Genomic DNA, 24294 nt, shown 5'->3' with positions numbered 1-24294 from the left:
AACCTAAATTATCCGAAGGACATGGCCAGGGAGTATTTTGTTCGGTTAATTCAATGCGGGTTAATATAGTTAGCCGAGCATCCGGTCCTTGTAGTCTTGTTCGGATAATCCGAAATTCGGTTAATCAAATGCTGGATAATATAGGTTCCTCTGTATATGGATATTGCATGAGGACAAAACAAATTTGACATTGTTCTTCTGCAATGACATGTTCTATGGTGTTTCATTGGCCCATGTAGCTGTAAGTTCTTTGCCAAAAATTTGTACGTATTTGTACTAGATTTGTTTGAACCAGAATGGGCCCTGCCACAAACTTCATTCTGTATCCACTAACTCCAACTTTTCCATAGCTGTTTGAGACTAAAGTATTTTAAGTCTTGTTCTTGCTTTTAACCCCAATGTGAAATTCTAACCATAAACCAGTATGTCAAGAACATCATTTACTTCTGCCTGTATAACATGGGAGGGCCTTTAAAACAGTACAGCACAGGAACAGGCCCTTTGGCCCACACATATAAATCCAAAATCAAGCACAAAGAATGTGGGGATTGCCATCAAAATCTTAACCAGGCAACTGTCCCCACTTCTGCTGCACCGTAGCATGCCACTGAGGCTGTCAACCAGGTCTTTGCCACCTGCTTGATATTCTGTCCTTCAGGGATAAATGCAAGTCTTTATTTTTCATCTATCAACCAATCATTGCTGTTGTGTAGTGTTTCCTGATTTAACATTGCTTCCAATTTAAAATTCTCACCTGTTTACTTAAAACCTTTAATAGTGTCACAGATGTTTAGATAAATGTCACTGGTTCATTACTTGGGTGAATGCCTCAACTAATCAGAGTCTAAAGTTTAAAGAAAGCTTAGCAGTAAATTATCATCATCAGGTGCATCTTCATGGTAATAACTCTACCAATCCAAGTCCACTTGCCAACCAATCAACATTCTTCTTTCTTGTATAAATATTGGCTTTTCCCTTAACTATTCCTTGCAAATTGTGTTGATGAATTCAAGAGCAGAAGCTTTAACTCAAATGTATTTTTTTCCAGAAATATTCAGGCTCTGCATTATCAAGATAATCTGTGTCATAACAGAATCTAACTTGAAAATGGGCACATGAAATCTTAGAAAGTGGCTTCTAGAAGTCACATGACTCCCCTGAAGGATTCACATTGGGACCAGACTGTAATTGTCCTAAGAAAATATCACAAGATATTTTGCAATTTGATAAACACTTCCAAGCTCAAACAGAAACTCTTAGACAATGGTTCCCCTGGAGGGAATTGATTCCTATCTCATTAGAGAACTGATAGATTGAGAGCTGTTGAGCTACTTGCTGAGTTAATCACTGAAATCAGGAGGTATGTCTAATTTTCCCCCTTCTCCCAAAGCTGTGCTGTATTAATATTTTGCCAACAGCCTTAGTATTCAAGTAAACTTGCAGTTTCCAACCAATTGATACCAGTTGAAGCAAACCAACAAAAGTCCGGGCTTGTACATTCAAGCGTAAGTTATTTTCTGGACCATGTGATGCTTAATTACTGCCAACAGCTTGCTGGATCTGAAAATTTACCTTTAAAATTGTGGGCTCTTACTCTTTTAGGTTGCAATTCTTTATAAAAGTGAAGTAAAATATTTTCTTTGTCACTTTTGTTACTCAATCCCATAGCTCTTCCTTGTTACCTCATTTTTGCAAAATTAAATATTATAGATGACACTTTGTTTCGCACTGTGTATCTCCGTAAACATTCTTTATCTGACTATTTGAAGAAGCACTGTATTGCTTGTCCTGTTTTCACATGTCATCAATCCCCTGTACAGCATTCAATGCTGTATCAGACCTTCGCTACCTGTTAGTTGCAGCTCAGCAGCCCACTAATAATGTCAGCACTTGTGTTTCAAGTCTGTCTGTCTGCTGTAGGTGGCAGTCTGATCTATGCAATTCATTAATTTCTTTGCTCACTACATGCTTAGTGTAAAGTTACATTCTGACCTGATATTATCGACTTTGCTTAATTACATCATATGAAAACATTCTGTAATCACATTTCTTTTTAAAAGAACTGATTTATTTTCTTGAGTTTCTTCATACACATACATAAAAAAACTTGCATAAAAATGGTTGTTTTCTCTGAATCATTTTATCTATCTATAGGTTTAGAATAATATGGGCCAAGTGCAGGGAAATGGGGTTAGTGTGAATGGGCATTTTGGTTGGCGTGGACCATTTTGGGCCGATGGGCCTGTCTCCGTGCTATAGGACTCGATGACTCTATGCTGCTACATCTTGCATATACATCTTGTATACAACAATTGGCATTTGTTCTCTAGAATGCTTTATTGAGTATAAGCACACTCCTTGCATTTGTGATTCAACAATCAGTTTCTGTACCAAAGCAATTTATTTGTCTTTACAAATCTGTCATACACTTCGTGTTGAATCATTGATTGTTTTGATGGAATTTATTTTAATCATTCACGGGTTGAGGGCATCACTGACTTGGCCAATATTTATTGCCCATCCTTAATTGTAAAGAGTCAACCCTATTGTTGTGGGTCTGGAGTGACATGTAGGCCAAACCAGGTAAGGATGGCATTTTCCTTCCATAAAGGACATTAGTGAACCAGATAGGTTGTTCTGACAATTAACAGTGGATTCATGAATGTCATTAGAGTCTTAACTCCACCTTTTTTATTGAATTCAAATTCCACCATCTGCTGTGGCATGATTCAAGTCCAGGTACTGTATAGTAATAATGCCACTATATATACTTTTCAATATTGTAATTTATTAATAATGTTAGTGGCAATATTTTACCTTCTTGATGTTGATTGAGATTTCAAATTAATTCTTCCCAATTGCTGAATTTCATTTCCTCTGAATGTCTTGGTTCCTACGGAGGTACAGTGGCTTATGATATTTATGCTAACATGCTAAATCTTTTTAATGAATCCAGTATTCCCACACATTTGTTTGTATTGATTATTATGCTTCAAGGTTTGTGAGAAGATTTGTAGCTCGGGTGCTCGTTGTTGTGGTTCTGTTCACCGAGCTGGGAATTTGTATTGAGAAGAGCCAGGGAATTCCTAGAGGCATGGCACTCATCCACAGATTCAATCAATAAGCACATCGACCTGGACCCAATATACCGACAGCTGGAACTGACAACTGGAAGCGGCAGATTCAAACCACTACAAATGGCGGCGGAAAGATCACAGAAGCGCTTCACAGGAGGCTCACAAGCACTGAGGATGTCACCTAGACAGGGGACGAAACGTCTGCAACACAAATTCCCAGCTCGGCGAATAGAACCATAACGTTATTATGCTTGCATAAACCGTGAGGCAAATTAATAGTATTGCTTATATTAAAAAAGTTTAATTTATTTAGTTCAAACAGCATGTTCAGTGGAATTCCTGTTTCTCTACTACTCTCTACGATATTGTTTTGCGTCAATGTGCTGTTGAAGGATTATTTTTCGGAATTACAATCCCCCCCGACAAAAACACACACACACCATAACAGTGAGATGTCCAATGTTTATTCGGTTCCTCATGTCAGCTTGCTTGGATTGAGAATTTATCATGACTGATATTAGCTGCAAGCACATACCCTACAAATTTATGGTACAACAAATTAGTGCACTGATGTGCCATTCTATTCCATTACTCATTTCAGTTGATTTTCTTCTTATCTCATCGAGATTAGCTTCTGATCAACTGTTAATCAAACAAGATTCTCTTCCAAATTGCATTTGTTCCTGACCTCCCAGGTATATACCTCAAAAGCTTCAAAAAATGTTAGTTTGCTATAGTTATGTCCTAGGGCAAGAATGTTTAATGATTTATGGAGTTATAACTATAACAGCATATTTTGTAAAGGCTAGGGCAAGGTACAATGGTGTAGTTTTTGCTTTTGAGGATTATACTTGGCTAACAATACTCAACATGATTAAGCTGTAAATTGGATGGAACTTCCGGAGTATGCAAAAATTTTGAGAGTTGGATCCAAGTTACCTTACTTCTAGCTGTTCGAAACTGTAACCTAATAATAGATTTAACACTGACATCAAATGTAAGGACATGAGGTTACAATATTGTCCACCTGTCCTTGAAAATGTGCTGGCATTCAAGAAGTTGCCTTCTTGAACTGATGCACTGTTAGGAGGTTAGTTCCAGGTTTTGTGATCCACTAACATTGAAGGGATGATGATATGGTTCAAATTCAAATGGTGCAATATTTGCAAAAATGCAGGCACTTAAGTCCCTTGGATATGATGCATTGTCCCTCTAAGTGGTCACGGTCACAGATTTGGCCAAAGTTCCAAGTAGAATGTATGAAAAGATGTATGTAAGTATATAGTAATTGTTTAGACCTCAGGCAAGCAAAGTAGCCATTTTGGTATTTTACATAGAAACATAAGAGTTAGGTGAAAGCCTTTTAACCTGTCAAACCTGCTCAGCCAATCAATAAGATCATGACAGATCTGATTACCCCATGGTCTGACAACCTCCCATAAACTTTCACGCCCAACTTAACAATTATTAAAGACTCTTCTACCACCTTTTGAGGAACAGCATTACAAAGACTCATGGCCCTTTGAGAGAAATAATTCTCCTCAGCTGTCTTAAATGGTCGCAGCCCTCATTTTTATACTGAGACACCCTAGTTCTAGGTTTTCCCACAAGAGAATACATCCTTGTTATAACCATTCATTGTAGGATAGCACAGCAGCCAGTTTGCACTCACAAATAGAAATTATATAGATTATCTGTTATACTGTTTAGCTGTATTGGCTGAGAGATAAGAGTTGAAGAGTGTGGTGCTGGAAAAGGTCAGGCAGCATCCGAGGAGCAGGAGACTCAACATTTCAGACATAAGCCCTTCATTAGGAATCAGTGCTTATGACCAAAACGTCAACTCTCCTGCTCGGATGCTACCTGACTGGCTGTGCTTTTCCAGCACATGCTCTTCGACTCTGATCTCCAGCATTTGAAGTCCTCGCTTTCTCTTGAGAGATAAGTGTTGGCCAGAAGACTGGAAGAACTCCAGTGCGCATCTTTAAGAGTTATGTCACTTTTCCTTATAGCCACTAACAGAGAATGCAGTGAATCAATTTAGTTACTGATCTAAAAGATTAATCCGTTGCGCTGAAGGTTCATGATATATCATTATTGTTATTTGGAAATTTGGATTCTGAAGTAGATACAACTCTTTTTTTTTAATCATTTGATTGGTATTTATGTATTGCATGTGTTAAGAAGGGAAAAGAATAGTTTTACTTTCATTTTAAACTTGCCTTTAGAGAGGTGAAGGCTTTTTGACATTTGCTGATGCATGTTTTTTGTGAATTTACAGCTTTGAAGTAGAACTTGAGGTGAACAGTTCAGTGCATTTGAAACAAGGTAGAAGAACAAAAAACTACTTTTGCCTAGTAACAGGAGTCCATTATCATAGAAGGTCAGAATAATTCAGAAAGTAGTACTGGTTCAGTCAGAGTTGAAAGGTACTGCTAGTTTAACAGAATCCAAAATATTAGAGTGGAGAAAAACATCCAGAAACAAAAAGAAAACTGCGAGAATCTGACGGAATGTGTTTGCTGTGAAAATGTTTAGAACTCAGTAAGAAGAAAGCTTCAGAAACCATTATACTGTTAACTACTCAAGAAACATTAAAGTGGAGACAGAGTGACCTTACATAAAGGTTCGTGAATCTGTAAGGTTAGAGTCATAGAGTCATATAACATCGAAACAGACCCTTCAGTCCAACCAGTTCACACTGATCATATTCCCAAACTGAAATAGTTTGGCCTGCGTTTGGCACATATCCCTCCAAACCTTTCCTATTCATGAATTTATCCAAATGTCTTTTAAAAATTGTAAATGTACCTGCATCCACCACTTGCTCTGGCAGTTCATTACACACACTTAATCGCTGTGTTTAAAAAAAGTTACCCCTCACGTATTTTAAAACCTTTTTCCTCTTAGCTTAAAAATATGCCCCCTAATTTTGAACTCCCCTAACTTAGGGTAAGACCTTTGCTATTCACCTTATCTATGCCCATCATGATTTTATAAACTCCAATAAGGTCACCCCTCAACCATCAATGCTCCAGTGGAAAAAGTCCCAGCCTATTTTTAAGACTCAAACTCTCCATTTCTGGCACCATCCTGATAACTTTCTGAACCCTCTCCAGTTTAATAATTTCTCTCCTATAACTGGATGACCAGAACTGCACACTGTATTCCAGAAGAGGCCTCACTGACGTCCTGCACAACCTCAGCAAGAGGTCTCAACTCCTATACTCAAATGTCTGAGCAGTGGAGGCAAGCATGCTAAATGCCTTCTTAGTCCCCTTGTCTCCCTGTGACACACATTTCAAAGAATTACCTACCTGAGCCACAAAATCTGTCTGTTCTACATCACTGCCCAGGGTCCTTCCATTAATTATATAAGCCATGTCCTTGATTGTTTTACCAAAATGCAATACCTAACATTTATCCAAATTTAACTCCATCTGCAACTCCTCAGCCCTTTGATCCAACTGATCAAGATCTTTTTACAATTTTAGATAACCTCCTCCACTGTCTGCTGTACAACCAATTTCGGTGTCAGTTGCAAACTTACTAACCATATCTCCATATTCTCATCTAAATCATTTATATAAGTGACAAATAAAAGCAGATGCAATACCGATCCCTGTAAAACACCGCTGGTCACAGGCCTTCAGTCTCCAACACCATCCTCTGTCTCTGACTGTAAAGCCAATTTTATATCCAGTTTGCAAGGTCACCCTGAATCCCATATGATCCAACTTGACTAATTCGTCAACCATGTAAATCTTAACAAAGGCCAAGTAAGTCCAAGTCCAAGTAAAACAAAGTCTACTGCTCTGCCCGCATCAATCTTTTGGTAACTTCAAAAAACTGAATCAAGTTTGAGAGGCACAATTTCCCTCGCACAAAACCATGCTAAATATCTCTAATCATTGCCTCTCCACGTGCATGTAAACCCTATCATTCAGAATCACCTCCAACAACTTAGCCACCACCGATGTCAGACTAAACAGGTCTATAGTTCCCAGGTTTCTCCTCAGAGCTTTTCTAAAATAAAAGCACAGCATTAGCCATCCTTAAGTTCTCCGGTACCTTACCCATAGTTATAGATGATACATATATTTTTGCTAGGGACTTCAAAGAGGTTTGAATCCTTAGGTCTTATTGTAAAAAGATTGTTTCGAATAGACTTTTTGTGGGGTAATGTAGTTTTATTTTTTGTTTTCAGTATGTAATAAACCTTGAAGTACTTTTGTTAAAAGTTCATTAGCACCCTCTTACATGTCAGTGACTGACCAGCACAGTAAACTAGTATCATTTTAAAACTTATGGTCCATTAAACCAAACCTTGCATTGGGATCCGACTTGTATAGTAAGGCCATTAGTTGGATTCATAACTGAAGGAGAGTACTTTCAGTATTACACTTAACTGTCAGCTGAACTTCTGTTCAGTCTCTGGACTGGGACTTGAACCAATGATCATCTAATATAGAGTTGAATGCTTTTGCTTAACTGGCACCAGCATTAATGTTATAATATCTGATCAATTATTTACCTGTGTAATTGTTGCTAAACTATATTGCAAATTTGGAACACATGAAATGAGGGAAAATTCAGAACAGGCTGACAAAGCTATTTTCTGCCTTTCTGGACTTGAAGCTGTGCCACCAAACATTGCTGCAACAGCACCAATTTTTTGCCTCAAGGCACTGTTTATATTTGTCACTGCAGCTAGTTTGAGACATATGATGCAGGAAGCATCCTTATTTTTGGAGAGTTTCACTGCCTTGAATAATAAGAGAACCAAGTTGTGAAACAATTGCCCCCTAACCGTGTGTTCACTCTCTGAGATAATGCTGTGATATTGTCAACCAATTTGTTTCCATCTTAAACATGAATTATTCAGCATGTGTGGCAGATTCACGAGATGGACAGGAAGATTAACGTTTCAGATCTATGACCTTTTATTTAACCTGAGAAAAGATAGAATGTGATCAATAAAATGTATTTTATTTCTCTGCATCAGCAATAATTTGCTTTTCATTTTAGTTACCAAACTTGACAGTCTGGGGTTAGGTAGTAGAAAGAGGAAAAACAAACATGCACAACTTTTTCATGTGTCTAAAATTTCCAAACTACTTGCTGTCCATGTCTAAATTCAATTTTCTTTTTACTGTGGAACTAGATGAAACTGTTATTTTTCAATTCTAGTTTCTCTGCTAATTTGCTTACAACCATTATCAAACCAATTTTAGTATTCCTAGTGTCTCAAATTTCCTCACCCAACACGTTAATAAATTAGCAAGGAAGCATTTTGAATAACATCAGCTCCTTTTATCAGTAACTCAAGGTATTACTTTATGACTTACTGTGTGAGTCATTGCTGCAGTAAGTTTGGTATCAACAAAGATTTAAAATCTTGAAATTTTATATTGAACAGTCGTGCAACCTGCTTGTTGACTGGACAATTTCCAAATTTTACTATAATCACTGAAATTTTTTCTAATTTATACAATTTTAGGAATTTAAGGGAAGCAAGAGACAATGCAGTTGCAGAAAAGGACCGAGCTGTTGAAGCAGAAAAGGATGCGCTAGCAAAATGTGACCAACTTCTGGACCAGTAGGTGTTGATAGATAAGCATGTTTAATGCACAGAAAATTCAATATTCTTGCATGTCTGTGTTGGTTAGAATTGGATAAGCATGTGCTTTTTTACAGTTACACTTAAAATTACATATCTTCTACTGATGTAATTTATAGACATTTTGTTTTAAAAACTTTGCCTACAATTTTCTTCAATTTCTAAATATGCTTGGCGCTGTTGTGTTAAAACCATATGTACTCTTGGGCATTCTACAGCTGAAGCCTTTGGTACTTTTAATTTGAGTATAAGCCACATATTACCGAAAAAAGATGGTGTAGCAGGGATGCAAGTTTCTTTTTAGCCGCTGGGGATGGCTCAAATTTGGAACGTTACGTAAAGCTGAATTAATGAATGACTTCATCCACATCAGCTTTTTCCCCATTCAAGGATCTTGTTTCATTTTTATGTAGATTGCAAGAGATGTCAAAGAGAATACTAAAAGCTTTTGCAAATACATTAATAAGTTGATAAACTAATGTGTGTCTTAAAATGACCGGCAGAGACAATATTGTAGTTGGAAATCAGAAAATGGAATATCTATTAAACAGTGACTTTGCATCAAATGAAAGAATGTTGAAAATAATCTTAGAATTAGGCAGTATTTGTAAAGATTGAAAAGGCCCTTAAAGCTTCAGATCAATGACATTTTGGTAGAATTGCATCAAGTTCGCGATGTACCAGATTTTAAGTAAGTAAAGAGATGAAAAGGAGACAAGGAGAGGGAACAAAGGGAAAGGGAAAGTTGTGTTGAGATGTGAAATGCAGGAAGGATTAAATAACACAAGGTTTGATGTAGGAAGACAAATGTGTGGTAACTGGGCAATAAAAGAAAAAAATGTCAAGAGCTAGAAGTAACAAAAGCACAATAAGCATGTAACAGGCTTCCCTATCTGTACCTCCTAAAGCCAAGTGGCAATATTTGACTTAAGAGACTATTAATAATAATAGATGTAAATAGCGGCATTACATTATCTGGAATAGTGAATTTGTTTCGTATTGCATCATCATTTGGGTTAATGAGTATATATCCACATTTTCAGAAAGTCTGTAATGATGTGACACAGGGGTCTGTTCTTGGTCACTTTTTCTTTTTACTACATTTTCAAATGACTTGGTTAAATGAATAGATAGCTACATGTCTAAGTTTATGGATTGTGTTCATACAGCTAGCTCTAAATAGTGTGGATGTGACTAGAAATTGGAATAGATTGGTTACGAATGTGAACAAAACCAGCAGATAGTGTTCGATGTGAGAACATATGAGGTTATCCAATTTAACAGGCTGGAGAGGAACAGCGGTCTGTGATAGTTCCTCTATCATCTAAGAATTTTCATCAAAGAGCTAGTTGATGGTATTCTTCAATTTCTCACTTATTTACACCAGGGATCTTTTTCTTTTCAAAGGACTGTTCTTGAGATTTTCTCGAGGGTTCCATTTTTGGTTTGCAGAAGTTTTTCATTTTCACTGTGGCTGGAGGGTTAGGTTCAACTCCAGTTGCTCTAGTGACACTACATAAAAGAAGTATTCAATCATTCTTCTTGAATGATTCATCTTACAGTGTGGTCATTATTCAGAAACTCGGTAGATCGCTCCCACAAGTGACTTCTTTCTTATACTATTCTCACCTCCACCCGAACAGATTCAACAATCTAATCATTTGAAGCAACTTTAATAATTGCAGTAATGCCATCTGTGATTGTCAATGCTGTGCCTCCATCTTTTCGGATCTTCCTATTCTTCATGGTTGTCATGTACCCCTCAATATTGATAACCTAACTCTTGTCATCTTGCAGCCACATCTCCATAATGGTATCAAATCATATTTATTCACCTCAATGCTCACTATCACTTTATTTGCTTGGTATTTGGATACAAGCCTTGAGCTTTGTACTTCCGTTACCTTTGTGGCATCTAGTCCTCACTGCTTAAATATCCTTTAGTGTTTTTCTTTTGTCTCTTCCTGCCACTCTCTGACCTTTAACATACTAACTGCTATATATATACTGCCACAAGCAATGTTTAAGGAAGCTCTGGATGTGCTGTACTCCACCACTAACACCTTGGAGACGGAACCCCGAGGACCTGTTATTGAAACTGGCAACTTCAATTAAGCCAATCTACGGAAGGTGTTGCCCACGTATCACTAGAACATTACCTGCTCCACCAGGGACCTGAACATTTTAGACCACTGCTACACCACTGTGAAAGATGCCTACTGCTCCATTCCCCGCCCTCATTTCCGGAACTCCAAACACAATGCCGTGTTTCTTCTTCTGGCTTACAGGCAAAAGCTCAAACAGGCGACCCCCTTGCGATACAGGTCCAGTGCTGGTTGGAGGAGGCAGACGATCAACTCCAGTGCTCTCTGGAATCGGCTGATAGGGGCATGTTCAAACAGTCCGCAGGTATCTTGAACGAGTACACCACCATCATCACAGACTTTATCAGCAAGTGTGTGGAGGACTGCATACCAAGGAAATCAATCCGGGTGTTTCCCAGCAGGAACCCCTGGATGAATCAGGACATACATTTGGTTTTTAGCAGGTTCTGTGAGGCCTTCAGTTCAGGAGACCCACTTAAATGTATGGAATCCAAGTATGACCTTCGCAGAGCCATTAAGACACCCGGTGACTATGGCAAGGACAGAATGACATCACAGGTTGTAAAAAGAGAGAGTGCAAGATCGCAGACAATGACACATCCCTCCCAGATCGTCTCAACACCTTGTACGCTTGCTTTGAGCAGAATTTTGGTGGAGACATAGCATCTATTCTGACAAGTCCTGGCGAACCTATCACAACAGTCACTGCATCAGAGGTCAGACCAGTTTTCCTTCATGTGAATCCAAGGAAAGCGATGGGGCCAGACGAAGTACCTGGCCGTGCACTCAGAGCATGCGCAGATCAACTGGCAGAGGTCTTCTGGGACATCTTCAACCTCTCCCTGCCTGCTTCAAGAAAGCCAACATCATCCCTGTGCCAAAGAAGGCTCTACAGTATGTCTCAATGACTACTGCCCAGTGGCCCTAACTTCAGTGGTCATAAAGTGCTTTTGAAAGGCTGGTCATGGCATTAACCAAGTACAGCCTCCCCGCTACTCTTGACCCACTCCAATTTGCCTATCGGACCAACAGATCCATGTTGGTGCCATTCATGCCTCCTTAGAACATCTTGACACCAGGAACAGCTACATAAGAATTCTACACATTGACTACTATTATCCCAGTGAGAATGACTACTGAACTTCGTGATCTCAGACTAAGCCCCACTCTCTGCAACTGGATCCTCAGTTTCCTGACGCACAGGCCACAATTAGTGAAGATTGAGGACAATGTTTTATCCTAACTAACACTCAACACTGGAACCCCCCAGGGGTGCATACTCAGCTCCCTATTTATTCACTGTATACCCATGAATGCGTTGCCAAATACTAGACTAATGCCATTTACACATTCGCTGATGACATCACCATAGTCGGTCGAATCTCAGATGGTGATGAGACAGACTACAGATGGGAGCTGGAAGACCTGGAAAAATGGTGAACTGAGAACAACCTAGCTCTCAATGTTGGCAAAACCAAGGAACTCATTATTGACTTTCGGCGGGATATTACTCATGCCCCCCTACACATTAACAGCACAGAGTCGAAAGTGTCAAACTCCTGGGAGTGGTCAACAACAGCAAGCTTTCTTGGACTCTTCATGTGGACGCACTGGTTACAAAGACTCAACAACGTCTCTTCTTCCTCAGGCAGCTGAGGAAATTTGGCAACGTCTATAGGTGTGCCATCGAGAGCATTCTGTCTGGATGCATCACTACCTGGTATGGCAACTGTACCATTCAAGATCGGAGACGGTTACAGAAAGTGGTGAATTCGGCCCAGACAATCACATAGGCCAACCTCCCATCTATAGAATCCATCTACCAGGCTCACTGTCAAGGAAAGGCTGCCAGCATTCTCAAAGATCCATCCCACCCTGGCAATGGTTTTCTACAACCTCTACCATTGGGGAGAAGTTACAGAAGCCTGAACGCACGCACCAGCTGGTTTTGAAATAGTATGTCAGGAATAAAAGAATGACAAGAGTTAAATGAGGGCCCATCAAGGATAATAGTGGGAAGTTGTGTGTGGAGTCAGAGGAGATAGGGGAAGCACTATATAAATATTTTTCGACAGTGTTTGCTATAGAAAATGAAAATGTTGGTGAGGAAGATATAGAAATACTTGCATCTAGACTAGAAGAGATTGAGGTTCACAAGGAAGAGGTATTAGAAATACTGCAGAGTGTGAAAATAGACAAGTCCCCTGAGCCGGATGGGATCTAGCCTAGGATCCTCTGGGAAGCAAGGGAAGAGATTGCCGAGCCTTTGGCATTGATCTTCAAATCATCATTGTCTACAGGAATAGTGCCTGAGGACTGGAAGATAGCAAATGTGGTTCCTTTGTTCAAATAGGGTAGTTGAGACAACTCTGGTAATTACGGACCAGTGAGTCTCACTTCAGTTGTTGGAAAAGGTTATAAGAGATAGGATTTATAACCATCTCAAAGAATAATCTGATCAGGGACAGTCAGCACGGTTTTGTGAAGGGTAGATCGTGCCTAACGAATCTTATTGAGTTTTTTGACGAAGTTACGAAACAGGCAGATGAGAATAAACCGGTTGATGTGGTGTATATGGATTTCAGCAAGGCGTTCGAAAAGGTTCCCCACAGTAGGCTATTATACAAAATGCAGAGGAATGGGATTGTGGGAGACATAGCAGTTTGGATCAGTAATTGGCTTGCTGAAAGAAAACAGAGGGTTGTAGTTGATGGAATATGTTCATCTTGGTGTCCAGTTACTAGCGGCGTACCGCAAAGGTCGGTGTTGGGTCCACTGCTGTTCGTCATTTTTATAAATGACCTGGATGAGGGCTTGGAAGGGTAGGTTAGTAAATTTGGGGATGACACTATGATCGGTGGAGTTGTGGATAGTGACGGAGGATTTTGTAGGTTGCAGAGAAACATAGATAGGATGCAAATCTGGGCTGAGAGGTGGCAAATGGAGTTTAATGTGAACAAGTGTGAGGTGATACGCTTTGGCCGGAGTAATTGGAATGCAAAGTACTGGGCTAACGGTAGGATTCTTGGGAGTGCAGATGAACAGAGAGATCTCTGTGTCCATGTACACAGATCCCTGAAAGTTGCCACCTAGATTGACAGGGTTGTTAAGAAGGCATACAGTGTTTTGGCCTTTATTAATAGAGGGATTGAGTTCCGGAACCAGGAGGTTATGCTGCAACTGTACAAAGCTCTGGTACGGCAACACTTGGAGTATTGTGTACAGTTCTGGTAACCGCATTATAAGAAGGATGTGGAAGCTTTGGAAAGGGTGCAGAGGAGATTTACTAGGATATTGCCTGGTATGGAAGGAATGTCTTACGAGGAAAGGCTGAGGGCCTTGAGGCTGTTCTCGTTAGAGAGAAGAAGGTTGAGAGGTGACTTAATAGAGACGTACAAGATAATCAGGGGGTTAGATAGGGTGGACAGGGAGAGGCTTTTTCCAAGTATGGGGACGGCAAACACGAGGGGACACAACTTTAAAGTGAGGGGAGATAGTTTCTTTACTCAGAGAGTAGTAAGGGTATGGAATGCTTTGCCTGCAACGGTAGTAGATTCGCCAAGTTCAAGTGCATTTAAGTCGTCATTGGACAGGCAAATGGATGTACATGGAATAGTGTAGGTGGGATGGGCTTCAGATTAGTATGGCAGGGTGGTGCAACATCGAGGACCGAAGGGCCTGTACTGCACTGTAATGTTCTATGTTCTATATTGTTAGAATACTGAATGGACTCTCAAACTCTCAGTATTTGCCTGTACCTCTGTATTTGTTTTGCCGCTGTTTACCTAATATTTACTTATCTATGCTATTTAACTCTGTGATCTGCCTGTATTGCTCACAAGACAAATCTTTTCACTGTGCCTCGATACATGTGACAATAAATTCAATTCAATTCAATTCAATTCAACACTAATATTTTGTTCTCCTGCTTTGACTCCATCCCTTGATTTGTTAAATTTACCAAAGCTTGATCCTTCACCTCCATGTGTTTGTTTTAAAGACCTCTCTACTTCCTTAGTTATGTGGCTCATGAGAACACAAGTCCCAACACATTTCAATCTTGACTGTCTCGAGGTAAGGATTCCTAGACTGTGCCAAATGTCCCATAAACCAGAACCCAATTCTGTCATACCGGTCTTTGAGATGTGCATTAACTTATCTCATCTTATTCATCCTACACCAATCTCGATGTGGCTCAGGGAGTAATCCAGAGATTATCATCTTTGTGGGTCTGCTATTTAATTTAGCACCCAGCTTCTCATACTGCCTCATCAGTATGTCATTGGAACTGAGGTAGAACACAATCACTTCCCACCACAAACCTTTCTCCTGCCCAGAGCGTATATGACCAATTCTGGCACCAGGCAGATAACACAGCCACCTACACTCACTATCTTTGCTGCAGAGAGCAGTGTTAATCTCTATATACTATCTCCTACTATCAACACATTCCTTATTACTGTCCTCTACTTGAATGGCTTCATGTCCCCCAGTGCCGTGAGCTCTTCCATGCTGAAGGCCTCTGCCTCATCCAAGCAGAAAGAATGTCAAACCTGTTGGACGATTGCAAAGGCTGAGGCTGCTGCACTCCTGGCTTCTGGGTCCCCTTATCTGCTTCATTAGCAATTACACTTTCCTGTCCTTGACCACTGACCAAATTGGAAGAGCCTGTTGTAAGGGGTCTGACTGCCTCCTAGAAAAAAGATCTGTCCAGTAACTTCCCTCGAGCCAAAGTTCTTGCAGCTTCAAGCATTTACTGCAGATGAATTTTCCCTGGATAACAATAATATCCAGAAGCTCCAATTCTGTAATCACAGCACATTAGTTGCTCTGAAATCTTTAATATGTGTAAATTAGTTCGTGATTTGCGATTTAATCTGTAATTAACTCAGCCTACACATCCCAAAATGTTTTGGCATAAGCAGTAAAGGTTACAATACTGATTAATAATAAAATACTAGTTAATAAAGCTTACAGTTTAATGATTTACCTGTTCCTCCTCCTGCACAAAAATGGAAGATAAGTGCTGAAGGGTTAGAAAAGAGTAGAAAAACCCACAACTACCCACCCTCCCCTCAATTCCCTATTCAGCAAACTTTGCTTCTTATAGTAAACTTATAAAACATCTCTTGCCTGATCAGCTGAATCCTCACTTTGTACCAAATTCCCAGATATATTTATTCAGGTGAAATCTCCTTCACATTGCCCATCTTCGTTACTGACCCCACTAATTCCAGAAACCGAAACAAACTCCATCCAGTCACTGTTCAAACCACCCTTGCAGGGATCGACAACAGAACAAGTGGTATTCAGCAGCAGTGTGATTTTTTTGGGAAGAATTCTTCTTCAATGTCCATAGTGACCTTTCAGCAGCCTCTTTTAAATAAATCTTTCCAGGTATTTCCACAAAACTTGAAATAAATCAATTCTTCCACAATCCTTCAACACTTAAATCCTCAGACAAAAAAAGAAAATCTTCATAACACTTACTCCATTAAGTAATCCAGTCACATAGTAACAATACCTTCAGTGATTGTATACACATTGGGTATTTGGGCCCACAAGGAAGCAGAACAAATAGAATTCATAAGTATCCTTAATAACAATCAATCTCCATTAAACTGACAATTGCAACACATAAGGAAAGCATCAATTTTCTGGATACTACAGAGCTCAATTTGGCACAAGTCAACAGATATAAATTAACAACAACTTTTCTTTTACAAAATGACACACTTCCACATACACACAACCATGACTAACACACCAGATGCAGACTAGTGAGGTTGCACCTAATACTTTCCATTCTAGATATACAAAGCTGGAATATTTTAAGGAGGCAGTTATTAGCCTTTATACTGCATCTCCCCATAATCTCAGATTTAAATGTAGCAGTTGATACATGCACATTCATTATAATAGCATCCATGCATTTCACCCAGATAATAGCTATTGAGTGTGTACATTCTTAAACTAGAGATTCCACATTGCAAGGAATTAATTCCCTAAGCAATTTCAGATTTTCTTTATTCTTAATTAGCTGAGTGTTTATCTGTTGACAGATTTAAAACCATTTGATAATTTCTTTCTCCTTTACTGCATCCTTCTACCTTGGCCTTGCGGCATCCCTTCAAACATTTCCCTCCCTGGCTCTGTTGCAGCACACCCATTGCCTCCCTTTACACCGTCCTACTCCACCTCATAACCAACCCTGTTGCAACCTCTCTGTGCCTCTCCACAGCCTTCGTCATGCATCGCTCCTTCTGCCCCATCACCACCACAGCCGCCTCCATGCAGCCTTTCTGCAGCTTATTACACTGACCTCTTTTATCCCTCTTGGCAGCTTCATTCTTTCCCTATCCCCTTGCAGTCTCCTTCTCTCTCTACGCACCTCTTCCCACTCCACTTTGCAGCTACTTCTCTTCTCCCCCCACAATCCTACTTGCAGATTGCAGGCTCTGTCTTCCCCTCCCGCAACAACCCTTTGCTGTCTCCATCTCTCCACCACCTCCTTACAGCCTCCATCTCCCACCATCCCCTCACAGCATCTGTCTTCCCCCCCCCCCCCCCCCCCCATCTCCTTGCAATATCTCTTTATCCCCAGACACAACTTGCAGCCTCCTTTGTCTTACTCTTCTCCAACCATACACTCCCCACGACAGATGCACCTCTCCAAAAAACAAGCAATGTCATATGGTAGATGGCAGATGGTCTCCTCACTTAAGGACAGATGGCCCCAGCCTAACCCCATCCCCCCTTCCAAACGATAAGTTGTTTAGCTTTAAAGACAAAAGGGAGTGAGATATTCAGCCCCTTCAGTCTGTTCTTCCATTCTATTAGGTAACAGCTGCTCTTCTGTTCACTTGCCCTTAATCTATATCGCTTGATTACCTTGTCGAACAAACAATTGTCACCTCAATCTTGAAGAAATTACTCAGGAATTACCACTTACCTTTTAGGACACTAATTCCAGATTTCAGCTACGTTTTGTGTGGAAAAAAATCCTTCATTATTACCACACGAAGACAGATTGCCAACTCAAATCAGTAAAATCAAAACATTCAAAGACCTTAAAAATTGACACCAATGATTCCTAACTAGACTGTTTGAATAACCAGTACCAGACTTTGTGAATAATTAATACTCGGCATCAGGTTTATAGCTTAAACTAAACAATTAGTCATTCATTATTAATATAGTAGTTTTAGCTAAGCAAAGTTAAACAACAAGGGAATCTAATTATATCTATGATCTAAAACTAATCTTCCTTGATTCTAGTTTCTACACTTTCTCTCAGACCAATAGACACAATTAAGGAATAAATCAAAAGAACTATAAGAGAGATATAAATGACCAATTGACTTAAGCTGTTACCACAATTCATAATGTCTCAGGCACATGGAATTGTATCTTCCTTGGTTTCCAATGACACTGGTCAATGCAAATAGCTTACAGTCGGTTCCAAGGAATATTCATTTAATTCTTACAACTGAGTTCCAATGCTACTCTTTGAACTTTCAAAAGGTTGATAATGGGAGGATAACCAGGGTGTAATCAAATTCTCTCCTGTAGCTTTGGTAGCTACAATCTGTTTGACAACAACACGGTTCAAAACCAGTGCAAACTTTGAATTCTCTTTTTTTAACATTCTGTTGGCACCAACCTTCTTGTGAGGTCCTGTTAACATTCAAACATCTTGGTCTGTTTGAGTATAATTCCAGTCCAGATTTGAAATGTCAACAGAATACTTTGAACACTAAACAATCAATAATTAACTTCAGGACTGACATCATTTACAAACATCAGTTTTTTGAGTTTTTTTTAAACAAACTGCTGCTCACAACTCAAAAATCCCCTTCAGCTCTTAGCTCACACTTCACAGCTCCAAAACAAAAATGTTAGAAGGAAAAAGAAATGAAGGTCTCAACAGACTTCATTCCTAAATAATCTAGCTCTAATTGTATTTACCCAAGCTAGTCCTTTTATCATTTAAACATGTTGATTAGGCCACATCCTAACTTTCTAAATTTAATGGAACATAAATCAAATTTATGTAATTTCATAGGATGATGGTGTCACAGCTGAATCCAACATGTCCTTTTCTGACTTCCACTTGTCTGCGAATGAAGTTTTACTGATTGATAGTTTTGTTTTAAATCTGGTGCTGTGCCAAATTGGTTTCACATTCCTCGCTTAAAGAAACATGATGTTCTACCAGATATTAGTAGAAAAGAAATGGTAATCAGATTAAGATCAATTACAAAACTGCTTGAAACTTGGTGGATGAAGTTGAGGCAAACTGATGAAAAGTCACCAAACTCGAAAACTGCTTTTTTCACATGGGTGCTACCACATGTGCAGAGTTTTTCTAGCAGTTTGTTTTTGCTTCAGATCTACAGCATCTGCAATTCTTTGTTTTATTGTATTGAGGCAAACTGGGTTAGTTTGGCACAAGAGAAGAACTGAGTGTTATGTAAGATTAATACTTGTAAAATATACAAAAATGAAAATGATAGCTCAGTGTAAAAGAAATTCCCAGATAATCTTGCATTGACTTATCATATTCATTATGTTTTGAGTAAATATTGTACCCAGGGAGCATTTTATAATTTGTAGTAGAACTAATGTGCATAATTGATACACAGTAATTACAGCTGAGAGTTTTTATACTTTGATCTGGTGTCAAGTTAGCAGGAAAGACCTAGTTCTTCATTTGGCATATAAATAGGAAACTTACTTGAAACTAATGCAGAAATAATGGTTTACAAATAAATGTTTTCACTCAAAACAGGATAATTTGGATTGTTGTAAAGAATTTATTGTATTAAATGTTATATTCCACTTTACTTCCTGTTGTAGGTTCCATAATGAATGCTCTCTCTATCATTACTACCTGATATTTATCCAAGTTAAAATGTATTGTCAGTTATATGCCATGCAGTTGTGTGTCCATTTGCATCTTACTGCACCACATCACTACCTCTGTGAATGTAGGAAGGGTTCTGAAATTAGATTCCCTCCTCTTCAATTTCCTGAAGACGCACTGACCTAAATTAGGTTGCTCTTCCAGAGTACCAGTTAGCTGCCACTCAGTAGCACCTTAGCTTGAAGGCCATTGTAGTAGAAGATTTGTCCAAAGGAACATTCGGAGTTAAGTCCCGATCAACATCAGAACATGTGCATTCTCAGGTTAGAGAGCTGCAACATTTGCTGTTTTGTCAGTGCCCAGAACAGCACGACTGAAACAAACTGGAGTGAATTGGGATCCAAGCTGTGACCTGTGTTGAACTCAATTTGATATGGCACTGTGCTTTTAACAACCAGACTATACTTGATCTGTTTGAAAGTGGAATGTTACTTTTTAATCTGCATAATCAACAACTTTTACACTGTTTCAAAATCAAATGGATAGAAAGAATTTGTCCTCACCTGCACTGCCTTTTGGTCAACTTTTATTTAAACAATATGCGATAGGCCCAGCCAATGGCACTAATTGAGGCCTCAATACCCCGAGGGCTAGATAGGCAAACACTCCGAAATCATGACCCACTGATTCGGCTAGTAAATGCACATCAGGATACTGTACACTGTGAGGTCTACTAGTGGGAAATTCAGACTTGATTTGAACCATTGCTTGGGAAATGAGGATGGGGAGTTTGGACGACTGTCTGGAGTTGCATGTTCTCCCCACTCTGCGAGAGTTTCCTCCAGGTGCTCCAGTTTCCATCCACAGTCCAAAGATCTGTGGATTACATGGATTAGCCATGCTAAATTGCTCATAGTGTCCAGGGATGTGCAAGCTAGGTTGACTAGCCATGGGAAATGCAGGGTTACAGTGATAGGGTGAGATGCTCTTTGGAAGGTTAGTGTGGATTGAATGGGCCAAATGGCCTGCTTTCATTTTCAGGATTAATGATTCTGTTCTATGATTGACAGAGGTCTACTGAAGAATTGTAACAATGACTGATATTCCTTTAAGTGCACATTCACATTTCCAAGATTGAATCTGAAAAAGAATTTCTGCAAGGAAATCTAAATAAGAAAGTTTAAATTTGTTTCGGCAAATTGATTGCATTTCTGATTTATCACCAATCGTCAACGGTGAGCATGAATTTAATCAGGTGAAGACTATACTCACTGAATAAATAGAAAAGGCTGAAAGGTTAATCTCCATCAGTCTTCTGGGTAATCCAAGATGGAGGACGGGAAAAATTTCTGGCTGTAAGAGCTGCTCCTTTTTTTTTGAGGTATTTTAGGTGTTGGAGGTGATTTCCTCGAATTCCAGGAGCAGCAATTACTATTTTATATGCTGTTGCATTGTTTTGGAACTTTGGGGAAAGAAAAGTCAAAACAACAGCAGTTTTAAAAGGGAGAAGAGCAGACAAAGGAAGCACATGGTGAGGACAGTGCAGGAGAGAGCGCGAGAGAACCTATACATTTACCGCCTTTGCTGTTTGAATTCATGTATCGCTGGACATCGGAGTGCATCTGGGAAAATTAACAAACAGTGAAATTCACAAATAATCTTGGAGGAACTGTTCGAGGAGAAGTTCACAGCACAGAATCAGATAAATTAATCGTTGTTTTAAGTCTGTCCAAGAGAAAGGCTGTATTAATGAGTACAGTGGGTTCTTTATTGATTATATGTTTTTGGAGATAAGTCTCTTGATTTAACTTAAAATATAAGCCATAGCTATTAATTTAACCTGGAGCAGTATTGTAGAGGAATAAGACGGTGTTATTTTCTGAGTCTGTAGATTGTGAAGGAGCAGAAATGGTCTTTGCAGTGATATGTACTACTTGTCAGATATGGGAGTTTAAAGAGAGTTTAAGGTTACTGCAGATTATATCTGCCATAAATGCTGTTGGATGCGAATCTTATCAGATCGAGTGGATCGGTTGGAGAGACAGATAGAAGCGATGAGGAATTTGCAACAGTATGTGATGGATGGCAGTTATAGTAAGGGGGGAAAGTCTCAGATGCAGTCACATAGATGGGTTAACTCCAGGAAGGGTAAGAGAGGTAGGCAGCTAGTGCAGGAGTCTTTTGTGGATATACCCATTTCAAACAGGTATGCTGTTTTGGAAAATGTAGGGGGTGACGGATTCTCAGGGGAACATAGCACGAACAGCCAAGTTTCTGGTGTTGAGACTGGCTCTAATGCAGTAAGGGGTACGTCGGCTTCCAAGGAATCAAGGGGATTCTGTCGTCCGAGGTACATACAGACGTTTCTGTGTCCAGCAGAGAAAAAGCAGAATGGTGTGTTGTTTCCCCAGTGCCAGGATCGAGGATGTCTCAGAGAGGGTGCAGAATGTTCTCACGGGGGAGAGGGGCCAGCAAGAGGTCATTGTCCACATTGGAACCAACGACATCGGAAGGGAAAAGGTTGAGATTCTGAAGGGAGATTACAGAGAGTTAGTTGGAAATTTAAAAAGAAGGTCCTTAAGGTTAGCAATATCTGGATTAGTGCTACGAGCTAGTGAGGGCAGAAATAGGAGGATAGAGCAGATGAATGCATGGCTGAGGAGCTGGTGTATGGGGGAAGGAATCACATTTTTGGATCATTGGAATCTCTTTTGGGGTAGAAGTGACCTGTACAAGAAGGACGGATTGCACCTAAATTGGAAGGGGACTAATATACTGACAGGGAAATTTGCTAGAACAGCTTGGGAGGATGTAAACTAGTTAGGTTGGGGGGACCCAGGGAGATAGTGAGGAAAGAGATCGATCTGAGACGGGTACAGCAGAGAACAGAAGTGAGTCAAAACAGTCAGGGCAGGCAGGGACAAGGTAGGACTAATAAATTAAACTGCTTTTATTTCAATGCAAGGGTCCTAACAGGGAAGGCAGATGAACTCAGGGCATGATTAGGAACATGGGACTGGGATATCATAGCAATTATGGAAACATGGCTCAGGGATGGGTAGGACTGGCAGCTTAATGTTCCAGGATACAAATGCTACAGGAAGGATAGAAAGAGAGGCAAGAGAGGAGGGGGAGTGGCATTTTTGATAAGGGATAGCATTACAGCTATGCTGAGGGAAGATATTCCTGGAAATATATCCAGGGAAGTTATTTGGGTGGAACTGAGAAATAAGAAAGGGATGATCACCTTATTGGGATTGTATTAGAGACCCCCCCCCCCCCCCCCTCAGAAACAAACTTGTTAGGAGATCTCAGCTATCCGTAAGAATAATAAGGTAGTTATGGTAGGGAATTTTAACTTTCCAAACATTGACTGGGACTGCCATAGTGTTAAAGGTTTAGATGGAGAGGAATTTCTTAAGTGTGTACCAGACAATTTTCTGATTCAGTATGTGGATGTACCTACTAGAGAAGGTGCAAAACTTGACCTACTCTTGGGAAATAAGGCAGGGCAGGTGACTGAGGTGTCAGTGGTGGAGCACTTTGGGGCCAGCGACCATAATTCTATTCGTGATGGAAAAGGATGGACCAGATCTAAAAGTTGAAGTTCTAAATTAGAGAAAGGCCAATTTTGACGGTATTAGGCAAGAACTTTCGAAAGCTGATTGGAGGCAGATGTTGGCAGGTAAAGGGACGGCTGGAAAATGGGAAGCCTTCAGAAATGAGATAACAAGAATCCAGAGAAAGTATATTCCTGTCAGGGTGAAAGGGAAAGCTGGTAGGTATAGAGAATGCTGGATGACTAAAGAAATTGAGGGTTTGGTTAAGTAAAAGAAGGAAGCATATGTCAGGTATAGACAGGATAGATCGAGTGAATCCTTCGAAGAGTATAAAGAAAGTAGGAGTATACTTAAGAGGGAAATCAGGCAGGCAAAACGGGGACATGAGATAGCTTTGGCAAATAGAATTAAGGAGAATCCAAAGTGTTTTTACAAATATATTAAGGACAAAAGGGTAACTAGGGAGAGAATAGGGCCCCTCAAAGATCAGCAAGATGGCCTTTGTGTGGACCCACAGAAAATGGGGAGATATTAAATGAATAGTTTGCATCAGTATTTACTGTGGAAAAGGATATGGAAGATATAGACTGTAGGGAAATAGATGGTGGCATCTTACAAAATGTCCAGATTACAGAGGAGGAAGTGCTGGATGTCTTGAAACGGTTAAAGGTGGATAAAACCCCAGGACCTGATCAGGTGTACCCGAGAACTCTGTGGGAAGCTGGAGAAGTGATTGCTGGGCCTCTTGCTGAGGTATTTGTATCATCGATAGTCACAGGTGAGGTGCCGGAAGACTGGAGGTTGGCAAAAGTGGTGCCACTATTTAAGAAGGGCGGTAAAGACAAGCCAGGGAACTATAGACCGTTGACTCTGACCTCAGTGGTGGGCAAGTTGTTGGAGGGAATCCTGAGGGACAGGATGTACATGTATTTGGAAAGGCAAGGACTGATTCAGGATAGTCAACATGGCTTTGTGCATGGGAAATCATGTCTCACAAACTTGATTGAGTTTTTTGAAGAAGTAGCAAAGAAGATTGATGAGGGCAGAGCAGTAGATGTGATCTATA

The 24294-nt window shown here is 39.9% G+C and overlaps 1 protein-coding gene across 3 annotated transcripts in view; it reads left to right on the top strand.

Moving 5' to 3' along the window:
- Positions 1-24294, top strand: part of pibf1 (progesterone immunomodulatory binding factor 1) — a 155058-nt gene that overhangs the window by 23608 nt on the left and 107156 nt on the right. For all 3 annotated transcript variants that reach the window (XM_072577979.1, XM_072577978.1, XM_072577980.1), the window contains exon 10: positions 8578-8676. In XM_072577979.1, the coding sequence (XP_072434080.1) occupies positions 8578-8676 (99 nt within the window). The remainder of the gene's footprint in view (positions 1-8577; positions 8677-24294) is intronic.

Source organism: Chiloscyllium punctatum, chromosome 9 (assembly GCF_047496795.1).
Source record: "Chiloscyllium punctatum isolate Juve2018m chromosome 9, sChiPun1.3, whole genome shotgun sequence".
NCBI classification, from domain to species: Eukaryota; Metazoa; Chordata; class Chondrichthyes; order Orectolobiformes; family Hemiscylliidae; genus Chiloscyllium; species Chiloscyllium punctatum.
The sequence above is the reverse complement of the archived record's forward strand: the minus strand, read 5'-3'. Positions and strand labels throughout refer to the sequence as shown.